Consider the following 17219-nt stretch of genomic DNA (forward strand, 5'->3'; position numbering starts at 1 on the left):
CGATGCTTTTTTAAATGAAAAAATGAGGATAATTTGCAAAGGAAATAATTGGTTGAACTTAATGGTAAATGCGCGTTGTTAAACATAAAAGTTAGGGGTGAAAGTCGGATACCCAATACCCTTTAAGATTTTACACTGCCCTTCAGCCATGCATTGATAATATCTCCCCATGAATAAAAACATACAAATACAAAGATGTACAGCTGCAATAGACTGAGGGCAGTGTGAGGACAGTTCCTTGAGGACCAAATCCGAATTCACATCAGGCCCGGGTTTCCCGGCTGGGCCCATTCAAATTTTGACATAACCCCAACAAGAGATCGGCCATGTTGCACTTGCACCCCTAAGAAGAGTACACTTTGTGGAATGCAAACCAATAAAAAGTATGCACACTTTAATGTAATTAGTTGAGATCTAAATTTTACCTACAGGCTACAGCCAATATTAGTGAATGCACCAAAGTTGAACTCGAAACAAACATATTAATCCCCAAAAGTATTTCTTAATAATTCAATGAAATATTTGTCTTCAAAGATTTTTTTAGATAATTAGCTTATAATGCTTAGGACACACTATAAACCCATTTCATTCGTAATCTAACACTGTAAAATATCATTCCGTGGCAGTTGTTTGTAATTTTCTTCACTAGATATGGAAGCATTATGAAAACAGATTACAAAGAGGCAGAAAGAAGCAAAAGAGCACCAATTCCAATTTATTACCTTTAGCCTGCAAAATTTTCCTCCAAATAGTCAGAGGTTTCTCAAATAGTAGTACAGCGAGGAAACATAATGAAGCCAGCCAATTAGGATTCTCTTCAGACAAATATGACTTCAAATTTTGGGCATGGATGACTTTCCACATACTTCGTAAGATCAGAGTCTCCGTTGAATTTGAAGGTGTACAGAGCTTGCCTTTGGGTCATCCCAACAGGATATATTCTGTAAATTTTAAGTCCATCCCCTTTAACGCTCTCGGGTCTTTGCTTCTTCCAGATTGGAACATGATTCAAAGACTTAAATTTTGCAAGAACTGCTGATTCCAATGCATTCAGAGTCAAATTGACCGACCTGCACACCCAAGTCATGATAAATACCATTCAAAAACTTAAAATTTGATAATGCAGTATAAAATGGACTATGGCAATTCTGACAACACAGGAGTTCCGAGCAAAGTGCCAGAAGGCCAAACAAAATGGGTTAGTCAAATTGTGTTAATTGTGAAGACCGTCGTGAGCTTCAAGAGATAATCATGTAGGGGTGCAACTTGGGTTGGGTTGGAAATTTGATAAGTTATCAATGGGCCTGAACCCTAACCCAAGGCCATGTGGTTAAGTCGGACAACCTGACTATTCATGACACTCATTTACTCAGTTTCTGTATAACATTATCATCTGGAAAATCACTATTCTTCCATTGCCCAGAATGTAAGATTAGTGGGGAATTGAGAATGGAGCATATACAATAAAATCTAGTATAACACCATGGAGACTGAAAGGGCTATCCAAAAATTCTTCAAACCCAAGCTGGTTAACCAATGTCAATAAAAAACCATTCGTGACTTGAACATTAAGATAAAATAACTAAAATAGATCCTTCACCAGCATTGTCATGATATTACCTTAAGAAAATGGAATCCATCTCGAACCTCCCTCTTTCTCTTACATATATATGATAAATTGTTTCAAGGCCTCTGGTGCACTTACAGGGACGCTTCTGAAATCCTGGATTCCTTTCCTCACTCTCTCGGATCTTTGTTGCTAGGTAAATGCAAAGACGGCAGGATGAGTGCACTGCCGCCATATCCACCAGGGCCTTGAAGGAATCAGATGGACCTTCATACTTCCACCTACACAATGAACAGGCCTTGTAAAACACAATACCCATGAGACGAATTATAATGAAAGAGAACAAGAAATGGCTTGGTACAAGAAAGACAATATGATCAGCATTCCCCAAATATAACAACCGTGAACAACCAAAAGAAGACTTGTCATTTTCCATAGAAGACAAGAAGGTTCATTACCTTAGTGACTGATTATATGCATCGGGATTTTCTGCCAGGTATTTCATAGCCTTAGCAATAGAAGGAATATCACTTAGTTCCTTAATATGTAAAACTGAACCAGTAGAAGGAGCAAACTCTTGGATATTTGGGGCACCAACAACTACAGGGATAGCTCCTACAGGTAGTTTTAAAACAAATGTTATGGGAATTATCCAAATAAGTATACCAGATATGATGAATAAATCTTCAAGAAGATTTAAACCAGACACTAAGGTACACTCATAAAAAAATAAAAAAAATTAAAAATTATTTCAAATTCCAGTATTTTCAATATAAGCACTTGGGCCATCCAAAATCTAAAGATGTCTCAGCAGTAAAATTTCTTTTTCTTTTTTATTTAAATGGAATGTTTAATTGTCATACCAGCAACAAGAGACTGGAAAAACTTCTCCGTGACATAATCCTCCTCATTGGAATTCTCAAAAGCCAAACTAAATTTGTAGCGTTTCAGAGTTTCGACTTTATCCACTTCAAAAGAGAGAAAAGAGATTTAGAAGTTAGATTTATAACTCTGTTCTAAAGCATTAAACTCTTTCTATAACAACTAATGGATAGTTGAAGATGGAACTACTGCAGTCAATTCATGAAAGCATTCATACTGCACCAGGCTACCTGCATACAAGTACTTAAACCTTCCTATGCAATGGTCAACTCTTGCCAATCAATATTTGCAAAGAAGTTGAAACAAGACTTGAAAGGAGGTAACTACTTCTGCCTAGAAAATTTATCAAAAGGAGTGTGATTGTTTTTGTTTATAGGATAAGTAAACTCCCATTTATGTAAAGTCACAGGCCCTAGTTATTTAATCTATGACTATAAGTTATTCAGATATAATTTTCAATTAAACTAAAAGGAAGTGTCATCCACATTGTTGAGGAATTTACAGTTTTTTAGCTTGTTTTTATTTATTATTTGTTTAGCTAGTAAGTTGGGACCACAGCCCATTATTTAGTTGTTAGAATAGTGTTCTTTTATGTTTCTTTTAAGTTGTTTGTATCAGCTGCCCTATCTGTCATTGTGTACATATTTTTTACTTAAAAGTATAAATACCAATGGAAGAGGGTGGCCAGATCAGATTGCCTTCTCTTCCTTTCTTCATTCTTTCTCTTCTTCTCCTCTTCTCTCACAAAAACTCTTCATCTCTTTCTCTTCTCTCTATAATTTTCTTTCTGCAGATTTCTACTCGGTATTATAGCCTAGTTAGGCTTCCTTAGGGCTGATTCATGCAGTCCTAGATCAGCCGACTGCATGAGAGGGCTGCTCAATCTGCTTTATATTGCCTAGTTCTTGGATTTTTTTGGTGGATTTCAGTCATCGAGAAGGTGATTTGTGGTTCGACATCAAAATCAGGAAGAAATGGAGTGCAGGGAAGAGTCCTAGTCAAGTTGGACTCTTTGTTTTTGGCCTAGTGTTGGCACTTAGATCTTTCTAGATATCTTGGAGTTTTTAATAGGTGGTTCAGTTTCTAGGATTTTTTGAGCCTCTTGGAGAGATCAACACCCTGTTCTCCTTCTTCTCTCAGTTCTCAGGAAGGGTGATTTCTCTCCAGGTAGGATTTTCTTCTACCAGAAAAAGCTCTCCACCTCTTTTTGTGAGCTTGATCTGATCTTGGAGTGTTTTTACCTGATCCTTTTGTTATTTTAAGCTGATTGGGTTGACATGGAGGGTTATAGTGCTGAGCAAAAGTCAGTCAGTGACCTAGGCTTGGGTGTAAGAAGTGTCAGTGATCCTTTTGGGTCTGGAATTATTACCATAGTTAAATTGGATGGTACAAACTATTTAGAATGGGTGAAATCATCCAAGATGACTATTGGTGCTCATGGAAAACTAGGGTAAATTATTGGGGAGAAACTGGATATAAATTCTTCCCGATGGGTGCAGGAGAATTGCACGGTGATGTCTAGGCTATGTAATTCTATGTTACCTCACATTGGTAAATTTTTTTTGTTGGTTAATACTGTAAAGGAAATTTGGGATAGAGTAACTGAGACCTATTCCTAAAAACAAATGTAGCCAGAGCCTATCACCTGAGGAACCAGGTCAATAATACAAAACAAAGAGATAGACCTCTTGTCATGTATTTTTCTATGTTGAAAACACTTTGGCAGGAGATAACCATTTAGAGACTATTGTTTAGGAGAGTAATAAGGATGCAACAACCAATCAGAAATTGGTAGAGAAGAATAGGGTTTTTGAGTTCTTGGTTGGGCTAAACCTTAAATTTGATATTGCCAAATATTACATCCTTTCTAGAGAAAGTGTGACTCTTTCTCAAGCATATGCCTTTGTGTCTAGAGAGGAGACTAGGAGGAATGTTATGATGAGACAGTCTAGGATTGACCAATCGACTATGGTTAGTATAGTCAAATCTAAGCCCAATGGAGATAGGGCGAGTAGTGAGATTAAGAGGGAAGACAAGAAGGACCAGGTCTGTGATTAAAAGAAGCCTAAGCATACCAGAGATACCTTCTAGAAGCTCCATCCACATCTTATACCAGCCCAGGTTAGGAACAAGAAAGGAAATGCCAATATGGCAGTTATTGGAGACTCATCAGGACCTCTTATTCAAATTGGCTTGGGGTCCATTGTAGTAACAGCAATGAGGACAGAATTGGAGAAGCATGGGTAACTTATAAGTAAGAAGGATTCAATTGGCTCTAGTTCCTCTTCAAGTGAACAACAAAATGCAAGAAGTTCTAGGGCTAGTCATACTACTTCTTTTTCTCATATAGGTGGTTCATATGCCACTACAAATTATGCATCCACCTTAGGTAAGGAGGGACCTCCCTGTTCCCTGGATTATAAACTCAAGAGCATCTGAGCATAATGCCAATATGTCTACCCTTTTTTTACTTTTTACCAATTATGTTTTAGTAGAGATAGAGTTTGTGGAGCAGATTGTTCCCATGTTCCCATTGTTGGGAAAGGAACGGTTAGGGTGACTAATGGTATTACTTTGTCCTCTGTTTTACATGTTCCTAGATTTTATACTAATCTCCTTTATGTGAGTAGTTTGACAAAAAAATTGAATTGTTCAGTGACCTTTCTTCCTAGTAATTTTGTTTTACAGGATTTGGAATCAAGGAGAACGATTGGGAGTGGTTGTGAGATGAGTGGAGTCTACCTTCTAGATGCACTTTTGAGAGACCAGAGTCATCATGTTAATAATAGCAATAATGGGTCAAAGTCAATGAGTAAGATTATGTTATGGCATAATTGTTTGAGTCATATTTCTTTCAGTTCTTTGTGATGTTTGTTGGGAAGTTTATTATGGTAAGATTAACACCTTTTAAAACCTACAAAAGAGAAGACCAAATTGGTGCTTATCACCTAATTGGTGTGTTCTTTGTAAATCTCAGAATGAGGACTGTCACCACTTACTGATCTCTTGCTCCTTTGCTACAACTTTATGGAATTGGATTCTTACGTTGTCTGAGTGTAGGTGGAACCTGCCATCTGATACTAGCTTGTTGTTTAGTCCGTCTATTTTTGAATGGCACACAAAGAGAGGGAGAATTATGTGGAACTGCATAAGAGCAGCTTTGTTGTGGATAGTTTGGGAAGAAAGAAACACCAAAATCTTTTGTGAAAAAGAAAGGAGCTTCTTAGAAGTTAAAGAATGTATTTTGACAAGGGCAATTCAGTGGCTAAAAACTCTAAAGATCTTTGATGCATACTCTTTTGATGACCTATGGAGAAGCTGGTTAGCAGTGGCTAATACTTCTACCAGGAAGGATAGACATGGGGTTGAATGGATGCCACCGGGGGAGAAGTTTATCAAGGTGAACTTTGATGGAAGTAGCTGAGGAAATCCAAGACCTTCAAGCATAGGAGTGCTGAGAAACAAAGATAGTAACGCTATATCTTTGTACTCAGGTCCTGTGGGTGTGGGAGACTCTTTAAGGGTCGAATTACTTGCTGCTGTACAAGAAATCCAGCTTGCAAATCAGCTAGGCATAGAGCATCTGATTATGAAGGGGATTCCTAGGTGATAGTGGGTTGGTTGAAGGATTCAAACACTGTGATTTGGGGTTTTAGAGATCTTCTCAAAAAGGTTAAATGGTTAACAAGGAATATGACAATCAGAGTTCAATGGGTAGGCAGATCAGCAAACTCATTGGCTGATTCACTTGCAAAACAAGGGGTTCTCCAGGATACTTTATTTTGGGCTTCAGTGTAATTTCTTTTGTACTTATAATTCTGTAATTAGCTTTAAAGGAAAGGCCGCATCTCGTACCTTTCCACAGGTTGCATGTAACTCTTACTGCTAATTTAATAAACTTTCACTCATTTATCAAAAAAAAAATTTATTTGGGTCAATTCAGTTATCCAGTCTGGAGTGTAAAAGTTGTGAATTGGGAAAGCAATGTAGGTATTATTTTAAATCAAGTAATAAAAGTTCTGCATTTGATATTATTCACACTGATGTATGGGGAGCAGATCATATTTCTTCCATGGGTGGCTACCGCTATTTGCTTTTGTTTGTGAATGACTATACTCGACATTCTTGGATAGTTGATGAGATTGCGTGATGAAATACCTACTTTGGTACAACAGTTCCATCAAATGGTTCTCACATTGTTTGGAATGAGGACCAAGATTTTCAAATCAGAAAATGCTAGAGAGTACTTTGAGAAGGATTTAGCCACAAATTTATTGGAGCATGGGGTGATTCATCAGAGCAATTGTGTTTATATACTGCAGCAGGATGGGGTAACAAAGGGGAAAAATAGACACATTGTGGAGGTGGCAAGAAGTCCTATGGTGTGTGCTTCAATTCCTGTTCTGTTTTGGGGTGATGCAGTTCTCACGACTGTTTACTTGATCAACTATGTACGTTCACGCACTATTGGGTTTAAAGTGCCATACAATCTTTTGTTTCTAGAGGGGGGAGATTGTAGAGAACACTGATGTGGGCCCCACAGCTATGGTCCCACTGTGGTTGTAGGGTAGAATATGTTCTAGTCATCCTAGGGTTAGCTAGTGGTCAATCTGTTATTTCAGTTGTTATTTATTTCAGCTTTATTTTGTTCTATCCGTTTTGTAAATACTAAGGGCAGATCTGTCATTTCCATGTAATTAACATAACCTATAAATACTAAATAGAAGTGATGGCGGCAGAATATTGAGATTCTGTCCTTCCTTTCAAATCTTGTGTTCCATTGCTCTCTCTACTCTTTCTCCTCTTTCCTCTATACTTTCTCTCCTTTTTTCGAACCTGAAATTTATTAGTGCTCAAGATTGATAACAGTCTTGAACATCTACATGGTATCAGAGCAAGGTTAGGGTTTCTAATGTGAGTCTAGTACCAGCCGACCACATGAGAATCTCCTAGGACTGGAAGCTGAAAAGGTGGAGTTCACAGACTGATTCTTGGAGATCGCCAGAAGGTTTAGCAGCTGTTGAAGGCTTGTCACGGTTGCAGAGTGTTGGTGGTCAGGAAGAGTCAGAGAAGACTAGGGTTCAGGTAACCTTGGAAGGCAGTGAACAGTTTTTTTTTCTTTAACCCTAATTTTGAGACTACTGGGTCTTGACCGAAATGGAGTTTAAAAATCAGGCCGAAGGCAGTTTTGGGAACAACAGTTATGTGATATGTGAGCATTGTAAGAAACCCAAACACACAAAAGAAACATGTTGGAAGCTGCATCCTCATTTGGTCCCGGCAAAGTTGAGAAGCAAGAAGGGTAATGCTCATGTGATCGTGAATATTGATTCAGCATCCTCGTCTGGCACAAGAGGCACATTCTTAGAGACCTTAGCTGCAGTTCGGGCTACCCTTATACAGTTGGAAAAGGAAGTTGGGAACTCAGCTCAGCCACGGCAGTCACCATTAGCCCCTGCCACATCTGCTTTCACACATTCAGGTACTTGAGCCTGAGCCCACCATGCCTCAGCTCCAGGTACTACTGAACCCTGTTGGGTAATAGATTCAGGTGCATCCGACCATATGACTAGCTTGCCTTCATTGTTTACCACTTATCATTTATCTTCTGGTAGGGATAAAGTATCTATTGCTTATGGCTCTCTTGTCCCAATTTCTGGCAAGGGTGACATCAAGCTATCGGATACCATCTCCTTGTCTTCTGTCTTACATGTCCCTAAGCTTGATACTAACCTTCTTTCAGTCAGTAGTATTACCAAACACATGAACTGCTCAGTAACCTTCTTCCTTGACCAGTGTGTTTTTCAGGACCTGAAGACGAAGAAGGTGATTGGGACTGGCCATGAGACGAATGGGATCTATCTGCTCGGGGAGAGTTCTCGTCGGAAAGAGTCAGGGGATAAGAAGTCACTCGTTTCCCAGAGTGTGAGTTCAGTCATGCTTTTGCATAACCGATTGGGTCATTTGTCTTTTCGGTCCTTAAGGAGTCTGTTTCCTAATTTGTTTGAGTCTGTTGAGTTGTCCCAGTTGCAATGTGAAAGCTGTGAGTTTGCTAAACATTGTAGACATTCTTATTCATTGAGCAATAAAAGGAGCAATCATCCTTTTGATCTTGTGCATACGGATGTTTGGGGGCCATATCACATTCCTTCCATGGGCAGGTACAAATATTTTTTGTTATTTGTTGATGACCATACCCGGTTTTCTTGGGTTTATCTTATGCGTTCACGAGATGAGGTTCCCGCCCTGACCCAAAACTTTCACCAAATGATCCTAACCCAATTTGATGCCAAGATCAAAGTTCTTAGATCTGATAATGCAAACGAATACTTTGCTAAGCCATTGGCATCTTACTTTCTTACTCATGGGGTTATCCACCAGAGCACTTGCCCTCATACACCTCAGCAGAATGGGGTTGCAGAAAGGAAGAATAGGCACATCTTGGAGGTGGCTAGAAATATTATGTTTACCTCCAATGTCCCTATTCTCTTCTGGGGTGATGCTATCCTCACGGCAGTATATCTTATTAATCGGGTTCCTTCTCGGGTTCTTGATATGTCATCTCCTTTTTCCCTTCTATACCCTGATGAGGAGTTGTTCACTGCTCCCCTTAAAACATTTGGTTGTACCTGTTTTGTTCAACTTCTCGGACCCCCATCACTCCAAGTTCGAACCAAAAGCCTCCAAATGCATTTTTCTTGGTTATGCACAAACTCAAAAGGGTTATTGCTGCTATGATCCTGTCTCAGGGAAAAGATTTGTCTCCATGGATGTCACTTTCTTTGAGGAGACTCTATTATTCTTGGGTTTCTCCTCAGGGGGAGAGCAGTGCGAGTCGGGATTTGGGTCACTTTCTTCAGAGGGAGAGCAATGCAAGTCGGGATTTGGGTCACTTTCTTAAGGGGGAGCGCAGTGAGGGTAGGGTTCATACTTTTGGGGTTGTTCCCTTACCTATTCCATTGGGTGATGAGGGCTACCATAGTGAGGGTGGTTAGAGGGATCAGGAGTTGAGGGTCTATCACAGGCGATGCAGGCAAGTTGATCCCGATCATCAGCAGTCTAGGCCAGCTCCAATCTCATTCTACGGCTCCAAGTCCAGGTATTACAGTCCTAGGGCCCATAGAGACTTCTTCCACTGCTGCCACTTCACCTCCTCCAGATGACCTTGACCTTCCCATTGTTGTCCGTAAGGGGAAACAGCATTGTACCACATCTACAGCCCACTGTATTTCCCAGTTTTTATCCTATGATCGCCTATCTCCCACCTACAGGTCCTATCTTACTTTCGTTGCCAATGTCCCTATTCCAAGAACAATGCAAGAAGCCCTATCCGTCCCGAAGTGGAAAGATGCAATGCAGGTTGAAATGGATGCTCTGTTAAAAAATAACACCTGGGAGCTAGTTGATCTGCCCAAAGGAAAGAAACCAGTTGGTTGCAGATGGGTATTTACTGTGAAGCACAATGCGGACGGCTCCATTGAGAGGTATAAAGCTCGGCTAGTTGCAAAAGGGTTCACTCAGACTTATGGTATAGATTACTTGGAGACCTTTGCCCCAATAGCCAAGATGACCACCATTCAAGTTCTATTATCTCTTGCAGCAAGCTACACTTGGCCTTTGTACCAAATGGACATTAAAAATGCTTTTCTGAATGGAGACCTACAGGAAGAGGTTTACATGCAGTTGCCTCCTGGATTCTATGATATAGAGACAGGTAAGAAGGTTTGCCGACTCAATAAAGCATTGTACGGTTTGAAGCAGTCACCTAGAGCTTGGTTCGATAGATTCAGACTAGCCCTTGGGAAGTTCGGTTATGTACAGGCCCAGTCAGATCATACCTTATTCATCAAGAGGGTGGAGTCTTCTCTAACACTACTTGCAGTATACGTTGATGATATTGTGGTGACAGGAAATGATAGCCATGAGATTGAGTCCCTCAAACAGCTCCTTCATCAATAGTTTGAGGTGAAAGATCTTGGTGCTCTTCGGTATTTTTTGGGTATTGAGGTTGCTAGATCTAAACAGGGGATATTTGTCTCTCAGAGGAAATATGTCCTAGATCTATTGGCGGAAACTAGAAAGTTAGGGGTCAAACCTGTGGATACACCCATTGAACAGAACCACAAGATTAGTGCAGAGAGTGGGGACCTCTTGAAGACAAGGTTATGTTCCAGCGATTAGTGGGAAAGCTACTATATCTCTGCCTCACTTGGCCAGATATCAGTTATGCAGTTAGTGTTGTCAGCCAGTACATGCATTCTCCTAGGACCACACATCTTCTTGCAGTAGAAAGAATATTAGCATACTTGAAGAGATGCCCGGGTAGAGGTATACTGTTCAAGAACAATAATCACATGAAGGTGGAGGTCTATACAGATGTCGATTGGGCTGGAAGTGTTGATGACAGAAGGTCTACCTCTGGATATTGTGTCCTTGTGGGAGGCAACCTTGTCTCTTGGAGGAGTAAAAAATAGAGTGTTGTCTCCCGATCCAGTGCTGAAGCTGAATGCAGGTCAACAGCTAACGGAGTGGCTGAAATCCTATGACTGAGATCACTACTTGAGGAGTTGGGTATTGAGTATAAAAAGCCTCTGATGTTGTATTGTGATAATCAAGCGGCTATTAATATAGCACACAACCCGGTGCAGCATGACAGAACTAAACATATTGAAGTTGATCGACATTTTGTACGAGAGGGGGTCTTATCACAAGAAGTGTGTCTCACGTACATCACATCCAACATGCAGCTCGCAGATATCCTCACCAAAGTTGTACCAAGGAAGAAGTTAGAGGCAGATCTATCCAAGATGGGAATGATAAACATTTATTCCCAACTTGAGGGGGAGTGTAGAGAACACTGATGTGGGCCCCACAGCTATAGTCCCACTGTGGTCGTAGGGTAGAATGTGTTCTAGTCATCCTAGGGTTAGCTGGTGGTCAATCTGTTATTTCAGTTGTTATTTATTTCAGCTTTATTTTGTTCTATCTGTTATGTAAATACTAAGGGCAGATATGTCCTTTCCATGTAATTAGCATAACCTATAAATACTAAATAGAAGTGGTGGCGGCAAAATATTGAGATTTTGTCCTTCCTTTCAAATCTTGTGTTCTACTGCTCTCTCTCTACTCTTTCTCCTCTTTCCTCTATACTTTCTCTCCTTTTTTCGAACCTGAAATTTATTAGTGCTCAAGACTAATAACAGTCTTGAACATCTACAGAGATATTTCACATACCTTTGAGAGTTTTTGGATGTGTTTGTTTTGTTCACATTCTTGGTTCTCATCATAGACAGTTAGACCCTAAGGCAAAGAAATGTGTCTTCCTTGGGTATGCTCAAAAGCGGAAGGGATATTGTTGTTATAATCTAGTGTTAGGGAGCAAATTTGTCATTATGGAAATTACCTTCTTTGATTATACATATTTTTTCTTCGGTGGTTCTCCTCAGGGGGAGTGTTTTGGGGAAAGGGCTCACAACCTATTCCTCTTTTAGTCTTCTTGTTCCTTCCTTTGTTCCACTAGCTACACCATCAGTTCCATCTATTGCTCCACCATCAACCCCTTCAATGTCACTACCTGACCCATTACGACCTACCTCATAGTTTTTTAGCGCCATAGCAAGAGGGTTGATTCCACACGTGCTCCAACAAGGAGATCAACACAACTCTTCCTTGGATCATTTGAGATTCAAGGTTCGGTTTATACAATTCCAAGTATTCCCCTTCTTGTTACCTAACACTAATGTTGCATCTAATCTTCTTGTACCTAACACTGATGTTGCATCTAATCTTGATCATCCCATTGCACTCCACAAGGGAAAGAGAAAGTGTATAGCCCATTGCATTTTACACCATCTTTCCTATAGTGGTATATCTCCCTCCTACCATCCCTTCCTTTCTTCCTTAGACTCTATGTATATACCCAAGATTGTTAGTGAGGCTCTCAATAAACCTAAGTGGATAACAACTATGCAATAAAAAATGAAGGCTTTGATTAAGAATCAAACATGGGAAATCGTTGATCTTTCTGCAGAAAAGGAGACAATTGGGTGTAGATGGGTGTTCACTATGAAGTACAGGGATGATGGCAGTATAGAGAAGTACAAGGCAAGATTGTTGGAAAAAGGGTATGCACAGACCTATGGAATAGATTATCTGGAAACCTTTGCACCAATGGCTAAGATGAGTTCAGTTCAAATTCTTTTGTCTCTAGCAGCTACATACTCATGGCCGTTGTCTTCCAGCTTGATGTTAAAAATGCTTTTCCTTATGGTGATTTGCAGGAGGAGGTGTATATGGACCTTCCAGCTGGTTTTTATAAGGCTGTTGAAGAAGGAAAGGTTTGCAGGCTAAAGAAATATTTATATGGTTTAAAGAAATCACCTAGAGCATGATCCGACATGTTTAGGGGGGAATTGATCCATTGGATACACATAGATCTAGTCAGATCACACTCTTTTTGTGAAGAGAGGATCACTTGTGTTAGTGTTGATTGTGTATATGGGTGATATAGTTGTTACAGGGAATGATCTAAGTGAGATTGTGCACTAAAGAAGTCATTACAGCAAGAAGTTGAAATTAAGGACCTAGGTTTAACTAAAGTATTTTCTGGGAATTGAGGCTGCAAGATCCAAACATGGGATATCCATCTCTTAGAGGACTATGTGTTAGACTTACTACAGGAAACTGGGAAGCTAGGAGTCAAACCAGCTAATACTCCTATTGACCAGAACCACAGGATTAATACTTTAGATGGTGAGTTGGTTAAGGATGTAGGGAGATATTAGAGAATGGTTGGCTTGCTGCTAATTTTGTGCATGACCCGTCCAGACATTTCTTATGCTGTGAGTGTTGTGAGCCAACATATGCATGCACCATGGGTTCAACATTAGGAGGCTATTGATAGGATTCTTGCATACCTGAAGAAACATCTTGGAAAAGGAATTTTATTTACTGATCATGGGAAATTAAAACTCGAGGCTTATACAGATGCGGATAGACGACAAGAGATCTACATCAGGGGTATATACCTTTGCGGGAGGGAATAGGGTTTCATGGAAAAGTAAAGAAACAGTAAGTTATAGCCAGATTAAATCCAAAAGTCGAGCACAGATCTATGGCACATGGTATTTCAGAACTGATTTGGATTAGGTCCTTGTTGAGTGAGATTGGGATTGATGCAAAGGAGCCCATGATGTTGTATTGTAACAATCAAGTGGCAATCAATATTGCTCATAACCCAGTTCAGCATGATAAGGCAAAGAACATTGAAGTTGATAGGCACTTCATAAGACAAAGGGTGATGGATGGAGAAGTTTGCCTTCCTTGTGTCTTTTCTGACTCATAATTGGCTGATGTCTTTATCAAGGGGGTTGCAAAGAGCAAGCTTGAACATGAGCTATGCAAATTGGGAATGTCTTTAATAAGTTGGGACCACAACCCATTATTTAGGAGTTGTTAGAATAGTGCTTTTATGTTTCTTTTAAGTTGTTTGTATCAGCCGCCCTATTAAGGGCATATCTATCATTGTACATATTTTTTACTTCGTATAAATACTAATGGAAGATGGCAGTCAGATCAGATTTCCTTCTCTTCCTTTCTTTGTTCTTTCTCTTCTCTCACAAAACTCTTTATCTCTTTCTCTTCTTTCTACAGTTTTTATTTTCTGCAGATTTCTACTTGCATAATTAGCCTTATTGTTTTACAATCTAAAGGGGTTTATTCCCTGTGAATTTTCTTTTATTTGCTCTGGGAGAAGTTAAGAGAATTGCAATTAAGCAAAGAAGGAAATGAAGTTTACATGAGACAATGTAGAACAGTGAGATGTGTGGTGTGGAAATCTTTCTCTCAAAGAAAGTTTTCCAATCCTGTTTGAGATTGCACAAAATAAGGAGTTTTGGTGTCAGAGGTTTTCTCTTTAGAAGGTGGGGTAGGAGAGTGGTGTCCCTACTTTTTAGAAGGAATCTGAATGATTGGGAGTTAGAGAAATTAATGGAATTAATGCAAAGAATCAGTTTAATCAGGCTGGATAGAACGAGAAGGGACAGGAGGATTTGGGTGGGGGAGAAATTAGTTTCTTTCACTGTAAAGTCTTTCTATAACATACTGTGAAGTGAAGAGGGGGAGATTTTTCCTAAGGGAAGTGTTTGGAGTAGCTCCTCTTAAAGTAGCCTTCTTGGAGTGGGTAGCCACTCTGGGGAAATGTTAGCAGACAATTTGACCAACAGAGAATGACGGTGGAACCTAGCAGATGTGTAATGTGTGGAGAAGAATCTGAAGGGGTGGACCATCTTTTTATTCACTGCAAGTTGCGAGGAAGTTGCGGATGAAGCCTTTGAGGTTGTCTGAAGTGCAGCAATGTTTTCCAAAAGATTTGAAGGCTCTGTTGTGGTGCTGGCATCAAATTGGTTTGACCAGGAAAGGGAAGGTTATATGGGGTTTAAAATTATCAAAAAAAGAAGGTTATATGAGGTTTAACAATGGAAACAGTGATTTGGACAATCTGGACAGAGGAAAATTTGAGGATTCTTGAAAATAAACACAATTCAGAAGATATAGTAATGGAAGGTTTTGGGGGAAGAATATACTTGTGGGTGGCAGTACATAGGCTTTTCAAGAATATACCATGCAGCTCTTTTTTTTTTTCTTTTTGGTATTTGTAATCTTTTTGCATCTAGGCGATTGAAAGGGAAGTGTACAAAAAGGTTGTTAATCCCTGCCAATGCCTCATTCTGCAGGGCTTTGCATATGCTTTTGCTTTCAAGTTAATACAATACTTTACCTTTTCTCAGAAAAAAAAAATGTAGAAAGGTGAGAGAAAGAGGAGAGTTTTCACTGCACAAAATGCCTTCCCATATCCAATCTTGCTGAACCATCTGAAGTTCAACCCAGTTCTCTTGGGATCTACATAATGGCAGCTGAAATAAATGTTAATATCTGCACTTCGTTCAGGTAATGACAAAACTTCCATGTGGAAGGAAACTTGACCTTTTTATTGTTTTCCTAATATGGATGTATCATGTATGTTTGATTCATGTTTACAAGAAACCATAAATGTTTTGGCATATGTGACATCCACCATCCTTCCACGTGTTTTAGGCAGTGTTATGATCCACTGGTCCCACATCGGTAGTATGGGATGCTGTTGTGGGGTGTATATGTGTCTGGGTTCCCTCCCTCTAACAGCTAGCTTTTAGGGGTGAGTTCTCCCAGGCACATAACACACAGCCTTTGCTTTAGGGCACAAATCTCAACCTTCTAGTGGTCTTCCTGAGCAACAGATTCAGACCACGATTTCTTCTGTTATTTCATACGCATTCTGTTATGGGTCACTTAGATCATGTATTCATGTTAATTTTCCTATGGACCCACTTTAGATTATTAATTCTAGGGTATCTAATCACATCAACTATGCCTCACCTAGTACTTCATATACTCATTTTAGGAACAACCAAATTAACACTACTAATAGGGACAAATGGGTCATTGGTAGTGAACATTTGACCTTATTAGCTAGGGGTGGCCACGAGCCGAGCTATTCACGAGCTGCTTGAGCTCGGCTCAGTTCGGTTTCAACCAATCTTCGAGCCAAGCTCGAATATATATATATATATATATATATATATATATATATATATATATATATAAAATAAAAATATTATAATTCTTAATTTTTTAAATATTAAAAAAATATATTTTTCATATATAATTTTTTTATTTTTATAAAAAAAATTCTTAAATCGAGCTCGAGCCTTGTACAACAATGGCGAGCCGAGCTCAAGCCTCGTACTATTCAGCTCGGCTCGAATCCACCCCTATTATTAGCTGCCCATTCCAATTCATTGTGTCTAAACCCAAGTACTTGTTTCCAAATTAGCCACTAATTTGCTATATATTGGACAATTGGTTACCTCTCATGATGATTTTTAATGCAGGACCAACATACTAGGATAATTGGTTACCTCTCATGATGATTTTTAATGCAGGACCAACATACTAGGATAGTGACCAGGAGTCATCATAAAGTTGAATGCCTTTTGTTTTGAGATTTGGGGATGATTGTAGTGCACATTCTCATGATTGTCTCTTGGCTTCTTCACATTCCCTTGCAATTAATACTATTTGGGAACTCTAGCATCATCATCTTGGTCACTAACGTTTTGATAAACTTAATTGCTTGCTCTAGTCTTTTTAAGGAAAATTACTTCCATTGTCATCTTTTGGCAAGTCATGTATTACATGTTCATAGTTTATTTACCCCTTTAATATTGTTCAAAGTGATGTCAGAGGCCTAGTCCAAATCTGTTTAGACTAGAATTCAAGTATTTTGTGTAGTTTGTTGATGATTATACTCATTATACATGGATATACTTTTTGCACAAGAAAAGTGGAGCTTTTTTCTTATTTTAAGATATTTCAGGCTATGGTTGCAACAAAATCTTCTACAAATATTAAGGTTTTTCATATTGACTTGGGAGAGAATGCCTAGATGGTCACTTCCTGGATTTCTTGCACTCCTATTGTACATCAATTTCATGTCCTAGCATACTACAATAAAATGGTATCACTAAAAGAAAGAACCAACATATCCTTGAAATAATCCAAACAGTTCTTAGGACTCTTATGCTCCTACCTTTTGGGTTGAATCTTTTAGCACCTCAGTATAATGCATTGATTGTCTCTTTACTCCTCCATCCAATGCTTCTCCATTTCAATATGGCAATGTTTTGCACATTGAGGGGGTGTCATTCATCTCCTTCCTCATGAGCTTATG

The 17219-nt window shown here is 39.2% G+C and overlaps 1 protein-coding gene across 4 annotated transcripts in view; it reads right to left on the minus strand.

The window, feature by feature from the left end:
* Window positions 1–626: 626 nt before the first annotated feature.
* Window positions 627–17219, minus strand: part of LOC148850333 (glycoprotein 3-alpha-L-fucosyltransferase FUT11-like) — a 32394-nt gene continuing 15801 nt past the window's right edge. For 2 of the 4 annotated variants that reach the window (XM_088942358.1, XM_088942359.1), the window contains exons 4-7: window positions 2431–2535; window positions 2026–2182; window positions 1621–1848; window positions 627–1070 (exon numbers count right to left, since the gene is read on the minus strand). In XM_088942358.1, coding sequence (XP_088798484.1) covers window positions 818–1070; window positions 1621–1848; window positions 2026–2182; window positions 2431–2535 — 743 coding nt within the window. In that variant the 3' untranslated portion in view covers window positions 627–817. The remainder of the gene's footprint in view (window positions 1071–1620; window positions 1849–2025; window positions 2183–2430; window positions 2536–17219) is intronic. The other 2 variants (XM_088942360.1, XM_088942361.1) reach the window with 1 other exon arrangement.

Source organism: Nelumbo lutea, chromosome 5 (genome assembly GCF_056320005.1).
Source record: "Nelumbo lutea isolate HS-2025 chromosome 5, American lotus-T2T, whole genome shotgun sequence".
In the NCBI taxonomy this organism is placed as follows: Eukaryota; Viridiplantae; Streptophyta; class Magnoliopsida; order Proteales; family Nelumbonaceae; genus Nelumbo; species Nelumbo lutea.